Source organism: Solanum tuberosum, unplaced genomic scaffold (assembly GCF_000226075.1).
Source record: "Solanum tuberosum cultivar DM 1-3 516 R44 unplaced genomic scaffold, SolTub_3.0 scf00174, whole genome shotgun sequence".
Taxonomy (NCBI): Eukaryota; Viridiplantae; Streptophyta; class Magnoliopsida; order Solanales; family Solanaceae; genus Solanum; species Solanum tuberosum.
In genome coordinates, this window is record NW_006239103.1 from 718,667 (window position 1) to 729,819 (window position 11,153).

The window sequence follows — 11,153 nt, forward strand, 5'->3', positions numbered from 1 at the left end:
TCAATTTTTTTTGTGATTTTCTTTTAATTTTTCAGATTTTGGAGAATCTAGAAATTCATATGTATGTTTATTTTGTTTGATATTTAATACATTCTAAATTTTGATAATTTCGAAATTCAAATTATCAAAAAATTTATTTTCATAATTGAGATTTAGTAGATTGTAGTAACTACATTAGCACACATACATCATATATTGTTTGATTTTTTTATACATTCATATTTAATAATTTCGAATTTTGCTTATAGGGTTACTAATGCACAAGTGAATACGGATTCAGATTCGGTTTTGATGGAAAATAATCGAAAAAAAGAACATAGTAGATGAAGAAGAAGAAGAAAGACAAAGTCAAATAAGAAGGTTACAAAATTGTATTCATACCACAATTGTATTCATATTAATTTTTGTTTGTCAATTGTTTTTCTTTTACTCATCATTTGTATTTTTATTTTAAAATATTGTATTTCTTTTTTAGTTTGTAGTAATTTAAATAGGTATATAATGTATTCGTCACAATTCTATATATTATGATTGAATACATAATTTATAGAATTGTGACGAATACATTATAAGAAGGGAAATGGAAACTTATTGGTATTCATTTTTTCGTTTGAAATACAAAATCATACTGAAATACAACTATGTATTCATCGCAACTGTATTTTTCAATATCATTTCGATCTACAACTAATTTGTATTTATATTTTGGTATATACTACACAACTGCCTTTATTTTTGTACTTGAACTAGAATGCTGAAGAGTTGTATTCATCATAAATCAATACCAACATTTTTTGTATTTTAAATTAGTTATACATATCATTAGGTATTCGAATACATTTCGGATGAACACATATTCAAAGAAGTTCAAACATTTAAATATCCAAAATAGAGGGCATTATAAATTTTCCAACACTTCCACTCATATAAGATATAAAATCAAACTACTGTTTTCACAAAAAAAAATTGAAATTCTTAAGAACAAAGAAAAAAACGCTAGAAAGAAAAATGGCAACATATGCTCTTTTAAAAACTTAACTGATGTAAAATTTTAAAAAAAAAATACCTTTTTTGAATTTTTTTGTTCCATGATTTTCTCTATTCAATTATTAATTATTTGTATTCTTTCAAATTAATCAAAATAAAATAAATACATAACTCAATCCTTAACAAATTAAAATATTGACATTTTAAATAAATAGTGAAACTATTGCTAAGGAGTCCCATTAAAAGCTAAAATATTGTTGTTTTGAAAATTTTCCCAAAAATTAAACTTCGCTTATAACATTTAAATTTAAATTCTGACCCTATATCCATGTTGCATATGGAGAAAATATTCATTTGAAAATTCGTTCGATTCAACTTGGTCCCTATTAGATAGGCGAATTCAAAATTTAACGTTTATGTGTTTTCAAAGAATATCAAAATAAAAAGGAAATGAAGGCCTATGCCAAAGGGGAAACGAACCCGAACCCTCATCAAGGAGGCTCCATTTCTATTAGTACTAAATCAACAACCTACTTTGTTACTCAGTTCCAAACTCATAGTTCTTATATGTTTAATGAATTTCTCAATATAAATACAGGCCTACGCAAAGGTTAGTAGGCTCGATAACCCATCACTCGATACTTTAAATCCGCACCTGATTCCTACCATCCACATGAAATGTTTCCACACCAGCAAACATTCCACACCCTCATAGTACTTTTGCATGAAAGATGTTTTCAGCAAATATGATATAAACAAATGCAAATACATTTGAGAGTCTTGTAACATATATTTCTAAAACTGATAACAGCTTGCTAATCAAACTTATGACAAGCTAATAAGCTGCAAAATGGTCAAATAAATCTCCAAATCACTTAACAAAACTGTATAAACATGGATTAGGGGTGGCAGAATGGGTAATTAATATGGATCATCGAAGATCAACAGATTAAGAGCATGAAAGGTCATCCTCATTTAAGTGGATATTCAATATCAGATGAGACTCATGACTACTTTAACGCCACTCGCACATTTTAAGAACCAGAATTCCGCAGCAATCATAGTCTGTTGCAAAAGGGTACTCCGAGAACAAAACTAGGTAAAGAAACCATGTTCAACCTACCATATTTAAAAGAAAACAGAACAAAAGATGCACAAAAACACAATAGTAGTTATAAAGAAGGCACATAACACATGATTATCCAAGTATACTACATATCCATAACGCAGCTTAATGTCCACCAGTTGACGATAAGTAACACACAATTCATTCATCTAAGAGAGACTTGTGTAACAAAGTTGGACAATATAGTTTTAAAATAACAACCAAAATGTAGTGAGTAACTCACACATTAGTCTAAAACAACTAGCTTCTGGTACTCTTCGCCGGAAATAGCAAGCTCCATAACATCCACAGGAGTAACAACTCCACCACCCTCTAAGAACATGGTCAACAGATTCTTAGAAAACCCACTCACAAGTGCTACACCATTCTGATTTTCCAAAACTGGAGTCGACCTTGAGTCTCGAAGGTTCCAAAACACGATCTCGGGCACATTGTTGTATCCCTTCTCTGAAAATTTTCGTTGAATTGCCTGATAGTCTGTCTCCCATGCATTTTCTGATGCCTCATCGAATTCCATATCACTGAACACAAACACCCTCTTTAGCATTTGATCCTCACTTAGATTTCCTTGTACCGCCACTTCCAAAATAGTATCAAAAACTTTCTGGAAGTTTGTGTTCGTACCCCAGTTCATATTTCTGACAAACTCAGTCTTCTCTTTTAGAGTATCACCTTCAACTTTCTGCAGTTCAGGTGACTCACTGAATGTGATCAATTTTCCCTTCCATGGTTCCTCACTCAATTCTGAAACCAAGACACCAAGTGCCACAGAGACCTCCATCGGTATCCCACCCATACTCCCAGAAACATCACATACCGCAATACAATCACTTAATTTTCCTTTCTTACAAAGATCATCAACCATTCTTTTCCACTGAAGTTCAGCTACTTCTCCACCATCTCCGTCCTCCAATGCCCCAATAATCTCATGAGGCAGCAAAGCTCCAGCTGCAATTTTTGCCTTCCCCGACTTCACATCCTCAAGATATGCTTTAAACCTTTCTTGGTCATGCTTAAAAAAGTGTCCTTTATAGTTCTTCATAGCTACTGACGCCACCCTATTGTACGGCAGGGAATTCCACTTATTAGCACTCATATACACCTCCGGCAATTCCAATGCCTTATGTAAAGGCACAAGCACATCTTTTCTCAATCTATTTCTCACCCTATAAGCATAATGACCCTCTTCAACCCCGTCGTATTCACTATAACTTTCTCTTGGAAACACCTTTTTCGCAATGCTCTCACACATCAAAGTAGCCTTATCATACGAAGAATCAACAGTCGGACACCATTTTGCAGCTAAACTAATCTCATTACTCTTCCCTGAATTCAACTTCTCTAGATCCTCCCTCAAAAGCTCAGCATAGAAATCCGAAATCTTATCATGTAAACGCCTATAATGCTCATCCGAATAATACTTTTCAAACGCCTTCTCCGCCTTAGCTACATCTTTCTCCTTCCTCAAAACCCCAGCTTTCACTTGTTCAGCCTTAATTTCTTCCTTTAATTCCTCCAAACTTTTCTTAACTTTCATCTTCTTCTCCTTATTATCCTCACTAGGCCTACTCACCCTCTTAAACCTACCACGACCACCACCACCTCTACCCCTCGCTTTCTCCCTCTCCTCTTTCTCCTTTTTCCTCACAAATGGTCCTTCCAGAATTCTATACAAAATTTCCAGCAAATCCTTAAAATACCCAAAATCAGCAAAAGCATGAACATTACAAGCAAGGGTTTTAGGATGAGTATAATGTAACCAAAACGCAGCAGCATAAAACCCTTTTTTATCAGACTTACCTGTACCTCTAACGCCCCTGAGATTGCAAATCAGTTTAAGAGCCGTCAATGGGTTGTGAGCCCAAGCTAATTCCAGCCGTCCGATCAAATCATCCGGCGGTGTATCGGGCACAACATGAAAGAAGAAATCCAAACAAGGATTACCAGAAGATATGAAAGTGGCGGAATTGTTCTCCGTCAAACCCCTTAAAGGAAGCTTTGAAAGATCAAGATTTTTTATTTCATCAGATGGACCGGTGATGGGGATATCGACGGTTTCGGGGTCGTTGAGTGTTAGGGCGGATAACGGTGGTTCACGGCGGAGCGCCGGCGGACCAACAAGCAGAGATTTTGTTGTCATTTGATGAATGAATGGAAGAAGTTCCTTCAGTGAGAAAATACTACTATAAAAACACGTTTTGGACACGTTCAATGTGGAATTGAAAATGGAGAACTCATTATTTTATAATGAAAAAATGAATTGGGGTGGGGATGGGGAATCACTTTTGTAAAATTTAAGAAAGGAGATTTCTTTTTTTTTTTCTTCCACAAATACCCCTAATTTTAATTACTTAACACTTAAGAAATGTAAAAAAAAATGTTATGATGTTAAACTAAAACATATTAAAATGTTTTTAAATCTTATGATCGTAGATATTGAAATTTTGTTGACTCGATGTGTTCAATTCAAATTGGAACTCTATGTGTTGTTTAATTCCGACTAGAATTACTCAACCCTAGATCCTAGTGCATTCCTATATAAAGATTATTGCATTCCATTAAAAGACATTTCGAAAATTTCACCACAAATTTATGAAATATTCTATCAAAATCTTGATATTCCACAATTTTGTATATATATATATATATATATATATATATAATATAAGCTGAGATTGCAAATCAGTTTAAGAGCCGTCAATGGGTTGTGAGCCCAAGCTAATTCCAGCCGTCCGATCAAATCATCCGGCGGTGTATCGGGCACAACATGAAAGAAGAAATCCAAACAAGGATTACCAGAAGATATGAAAGTGGCGGAATTGTTCTCCGTCAAACCCCTTAAAGGAAGCTTTGAAAGATCAAGATTTTTTATTTCATCAGATGGACCGGTGATGGGGATATCGACGGTTTCGGGGTCGTTGAGTGTTAGGGCGGATAACGGTGGTTCACGGCGGAGCGCCGGCGGACCAACAAGCAGAGATTTTGTTGTCATTTGATGAATGAATGGAAGAAGTTCCTTCAGTGAGAAAATACTACTATAAAAACACGTTTTGGACACGTTCAATGTGGAATTGAAAATGGAGAACTCATTATTTTATAATGAAAAAATGAATTGGGGTGGGGATGGGGAATCACTTTTGTAAAATTTAAGAAAGGAGATTTCTTTTTTTTTTTCTTCCACAAATACCCCTAATTTTAATTACTTAACACTTAAGAAATGTAAAAAAAAATGTTATGATGTTAAACTAAAACATATTAAAATGTTTTTAAATCTTATGATCGTAGATATTGAAATTTTGTTGACTCGATGTGTTCAATTCAAATTGGAACTCTATGTGTTGTTTAATTCCGACTAGAATTACTCAACCCTAGATCCTAGTGCATTCCTATATAAAGATTATTGCATTCCATTAAAAGACATTTCGAAAATTTCACCACAAATTTATGAAATATTCTATCAAAATCTTGATATTCCACAATTTTGTATATATATATATATATATATATATATATATATATATATATATATATATATATATATATATATATATATATATATATATATATATATATATATATATATATATATATATATATATATATATATATATATATATATATATATATATATATATATATATATATATATATATATATATATATATATATATATATATATATATATATATATATATATATATATATATATATATATATATATATATATATATATATATATATATATATATATATATATATATATATATATATATATATATATATATATATATATATATATATATATATATATATATATATATATATATATATATATATATATATATATATATATATATATATATATATATATATATATATATATATATATATATATATATATATATATATATAATATAAGTAAATGAAAAACATTGTTGTAAAATATAGGATGAATGTAGAGTGAGGCCCAACTCCTATTTCCAAGTTAAATTGCCAAACTTAGGTGCCCATGTAGCATCACGTAATACGTATTGTAGCTCTCTGTCTTGCCCAAGCAAAGTTATTTCCCGTTACTTCTTATTTGTCAAATTTTAATTGGATATATTTATTAAAAAAATAATGATCGATATAGTGAATTTACTATTTTGTCTCTATTACTCAAATATATTTATTCACTATATTTTTCAAAGATATTAACTCAATGTTAATAAATTAAGGGTATAATAAGAATAAGAAAAAAAATTGTCCTTTCTTGAAAAAGGAAAATCAAATCAGAAAATATTTGACAAATGAATAGAAACGGATTGAGTATTTCCTAGGCCAATAAAATGGCCATATTACATTTACAGTAAAAGGATGTACAAGGTTCTCCCTCTCTCAATTTCGTACAATAAAATCTTACTAAATTAATACTCGATAAATTAATAATCTCTCTAAAATAATATTTTTCTTCAATTTCGAGCTAATAAAAAAATCGCACATTTTAATAAGATAATATTTTCTTCCGATCCCGACTTGGCCAAGTTCTCCCTCTCTCAATTTCGTGTATCATGAGCAACTTACCGTCCTCCCCTCTCCTTCTTTCTACTTATTAATTTGGTTAATTACTTTTATTTAAGAGCAACTTTCACATATAGCAAACAAAAAAATTATATTTGTATGTTATAGCAAAGTTTGCATAATTGCACTCCATAGCAAACATATTTATGTATAATTCGCTATACATATACAATTGAAAGTTGTCTATTTCGCTATACATATATACTAAAAGAAGCAATTGTATAATTCGTTGGCTCCTCTTCAGAATTGTATAATTTCGCTGGCAGGCCATTTGTATAAATTGTTGTTAGCCTCTCGTTTGTATAAATCGTTGACAAAAATATTTGTATATAAAAAATCGCTCTCTTTCGCTTTATACAATCATAAATTATACATCATACAAGCATAAAACTAGGCAGGGGAATATTTTTATTGTATAATTATAAGTGTATAGGACGAATATATATGTATTTGCATGTGTATATACAATTTCTCGCGCTTTATACAAACAGAAACGCAATTTATACACTTCTGTTGTATAAAACGAGAAAGAGAGAAAGACAAAAGAGAAATGGGCAGGGGAATATTTTTATTGTATAATTATAAGTGTATAGGACGAATATATATGTATTTGCATGTGTATATACAATTTTCTCTCGCTTTATACAAACAAAAGTGCAATTTATACATTTCGTTTCTGTTTGTATAATTATACAAACAGAAACGCAATTTATACACTTCTGTTGTATAAAGCGAGAGAGGCGAGCACAGAGGGAGTGAGCGAGAGAGGAGAGTGGCGAGCGAGAGTTTGAGGGAGAGAGGCGCTGACAAACAGTTTGCTACAGGATACAATTAAATCAAAGTGTGATTATACCATTTAATTTGAATTAATAGTTTGTCATTATGTACAATTTTCCCTTTATTTAATTCATAACAAATATTATTTGTTGGGGATAAATTTGAATAAGATAAATAAGTTAAGTTCAATGATTTTGCTTGTGTTTTAAAAATTGAGAAGGTAAATTATATTTAAAAAAGTAAATTTAAATTTTGATTATTAATTTTTTTATCCTAAAAAATAAGTCGAATAATATAAAGACAAGTTTATTATCCTGTTTAATATTCCGATCCTTATATCTCTTTCCTTTATAAAATTTCATTCAGATACTTAAATTTATTCGAAACTATACTTTAAACCCTTCTTACCTCGATTGATTGATTGTCCTTATTTTAAAGAGTAAAGGATAAAGGGCAAATTACAGAAATCACATACTTTTAAGGGAAATTACAATCTATCCCTTAAAAGTTTATAATTACAGAAATCCCTCAATCTGAGACAATAATATAAGCGCTGATACATTAATCTGATGTGCGAGATACATTAATCGTTAAGTAAGATACATTACATTTTATACATGATACATTAATCCGATGCGCGAGATACAATAATATAAGCGTTGATACATTAATCTGATGCGCGAGATACACTAATCTGATGCGCAAAAATGAGGGATTTTGGAGATTTGTAAAACTTATAGGGGATAATGGTACTAAGTAAACTAAAATGTTGAGATTTCTGTAATTTTTCCAAGGATAAATATACCCTCAAACTATCGAAAATGATATACGTAGACCCTTCATTATATTATTGAGATACCAGAGTCCTTGTCGTCCAAAAAGTAGAGCACTTGTATCATTTGCACAAACAGACGGACACGTGTCCCCATCCTGTGCAACTATGCGATTTTCACTTAATTTTAACCCACAATTAAAAAATCCACCCGAAAATCAAATCGGATAATTATTTTACTGTTGTTGTTGAAATATGTTATGCGGAAAGTTAGAATTAAGAAATTGTCAAAAAGAACCTAAATTATATGATTGATTGTAGTCATTTGTCTTGTTGGTGCAATTGACTATTCAGACTGAGCAGGACCAAAACAAAAGATTTCGAGTGTTAATTGTATTGCATTGGATACAACAAATGTGGAAGTAAGGCTTCCAACACAAACTATCCTTGAGAGATAAGGTTTTAAGTATCTTGGGTCTGTAATCTAGGATAGTTGGGACATCAATGATGATGCATGTCACACATCCAATTAGGCGGACTAGATGAAATTGAGGCTTGCCTCTAGAGTCTTGTGTGATAAGAAGGTACCAATATAGAGTCTTGTGTGATAAGAATGTACCACTTAAACTTAAAGGTAAGTTCGACAGAGTGGTGGTTAAACCGTCCTTGTTATACGGGGCGGAGGGATGACCATACAAGAACTAACATGTTCTAAAGATTCATATTGCGGAGATGAGGATGTTGAGAAAGGTATTAGGCATACTAAGATCAATAAGATTAAGAATTAATGCGGTTAAGAGAAGGTGGGAGTGACCTCTATGGCTGACAAGGTGAGGGAAGCAAGACTGAAAAGGCTTGAACATGAGAAGAGGAGGTGCACTGACGCCCTAGTCAGAAGGTGTGAGAGGTTGGTTGTCGGTGTTACGTGGAAGAGTAGAGGTAAGCCAAAAAAGTATTGAGAAGAGGTGATTAGACAATATATGACACAACTTCATATTATCGAGGACATAACTCTGGATAGAAAGAAGTTTAGGTCGCTTATAAGGGGTAAAGTGTTGTCTTGCCTTATGAAGGTTTAGTCTTGTTCGAACAACGTCGTAGTACTAATCCAGTTGTCATATCCTTGTATTTCTTGTCATATGTTATTTGTTGTGTTTTGATTATCACATAATTCTGTTGTTGTTATACTCTCTTATTATTTTTTCTTGTTCTTTCACTTGGCTTTGATGCACATGACTTAAGAGTCTTTCGGAAACAATCTCTCTACATCTACTAGTTAGTGGTAATTGTCTGAATACATTATACTCTCTTCAGACCCCATTTAGTGGAACCTCACTGAATATATTAATGTTATTGTCGTTGTTGGGTTAAGATTCAATATATATTTTAAATAAATTAATTCATTTGAGTGATTTTGTTTGTTTTTAAAAGTTTGAAACTATACTTTAAACCCCTCTTACCTCGATTGATTGCTTACCCTTTTTGAAAAAGTTCTCAATAAATAGATAGACACGTTATTACTTGTCTCGTTTTAATGTTCCAAATCTCTCACTTTATAAAGTATCATTTAAATATCTAAAACTTATTCAAAACTATTTTTAAAATTCTTTTCTAAATTTATTCAAAACTATTCTTTAAAGTTTAAACCACTTTTTCTCTTTGACTAAAAGTTCTCAATACTCTTTCAAGATTAATATGATTTGTCTAATCCTATATAATCCTGCCGTTTGGATGCGTAAAGTAGAAATTCAACTAATAAATAAATGTAGGACATGAGTGGGAAAAAAAATGAAAGGAAAATTACAATTAAGATTTCCTTAAAATATTAAACACAGAATTTAATGCCAAAAGATATGTTTGCCATAAAATGATTATATTTTCCTATATTAAGATGAACTTCACTGCTGCCTTTGCCACGTCCAAACCATTAATCTTATATAACTCAAAGTGTTCGGATTAACTTACACACATTCCAATTAATTTTATACGATAACATTCACTTTACATTAACAATAAATATTACTCGATAACTTTGTTCATCAAAATTAGTAAAGATAGAAAGAAATCAACTTAGATTTTCATCGAATTAATTTTATGTGATATGATTTTAGTACTTATTACTTTGGATTTATTTTTCTTTCAAAGGAAAATATTATGCTCTTTCTATTAAACCTTTTTTCCCCTTTTCTTGTTGATAACAAACTCTTCATAGGAAAACTATCAAAGCACTTGGGTAAAGATACCAGTCCATTCTCCAATCAATCTAACACCTCCCTTCACGTTCAGATTCAGCTAGAGCGTGGACCAAAAGTGTTGGGTTTTAAAGGCGTGAACAGAAAATGAAGGGTTGTGACTCTCTTGAAGAGTTGTGACTATGCCGAAGGGTTGTGAACTTTATGAAAGGTTGTGTCCTTTCTAAAGGTTTGTGACCGTTTGAAAGGTTATGCCTTTTCCAAAGTGTTGTGACCTTTCTGAAAGGTTGTCTTCTTTCTGAAAGGTTGTCTTCTTTCCAAAGGGTTGTAACCTTTACCCTTTGTTGGCTATAAATAGAGAAGTTTTCTCTCATTTTTTTGCATCGAATTCTTCCCTTATTTTGCATACATTTCTTACAAAACAAAATCGATCGATCGTGTCTGTGTGTGTGATTCGTTGCTGTCATTTTGAGTTCGTTGAAATTATCGAAGTTTGAGGTACCGCTACTTCTTTAATGGTTAATCCGTTTTATCTTGGGAGGAATTAATCTTCAACCTCGGGTACTTGAGGGGATTAAATTTCTTAAGGACACACAGTGGGTTCTGTGGACTCGGATAGTTCTTTGTGTTTTTCTTTTCATCTTTTATTATTTCTGGTTTGCTAATCTGTTGCATGGAATCATTGCTGAGAAATAGAATGTGATTCAATGGGGGTAATAATCAGGTTTTATCTTTATTT

General features: G+C 31.6%; 1 protein-coding gene across 1 annotated transcript; it reads right to left on the reverse strand.

Annotated features, from left to right (window-relative positions):
- Positions 1–2,138: 2,138 nt before the first annotated feature.
- LOC102592595 (uncharacterized) lies at positions 2,139–5,226 on the reverse strand. The gene is made up of 2 exons (XM_006354437.2): positions 4,788–5,226; positions 2,139–3,935 (listed from the first exon to the last, which is right to left on the reverse strand). Exons 1-2 carry the CDS (start codon positions 5,103–5,105, stop codon positions 2,340–2,342), a joined length of 1,914 nt encoding a protein of 637 aa, XP_006354499.1. The 5' UTR covers positions 5,106–5,226; the 3' UTR covers positions 2,139–2,339.
- Between the last annotated feature and the right edge of the window lie 5,927 nt (positions 5,227–11,153).

Coding starts and splice junctions, on each gene's coding strand:
- LOC102592595 (XM_006354437.2), bottom strand. CDS start 5,105: ATGACAACAAAATCTCTGCTTGTTGGTCCGCCGGCGCTCCGCCGTGAA. Junction 3,936..4,787: donor CTCTTAAACTGATTTGCAAT/CTCAGCTTATAT, acceptor CTGATTTGCAAT/CTCAGGGGCGTTAGAGGTAC.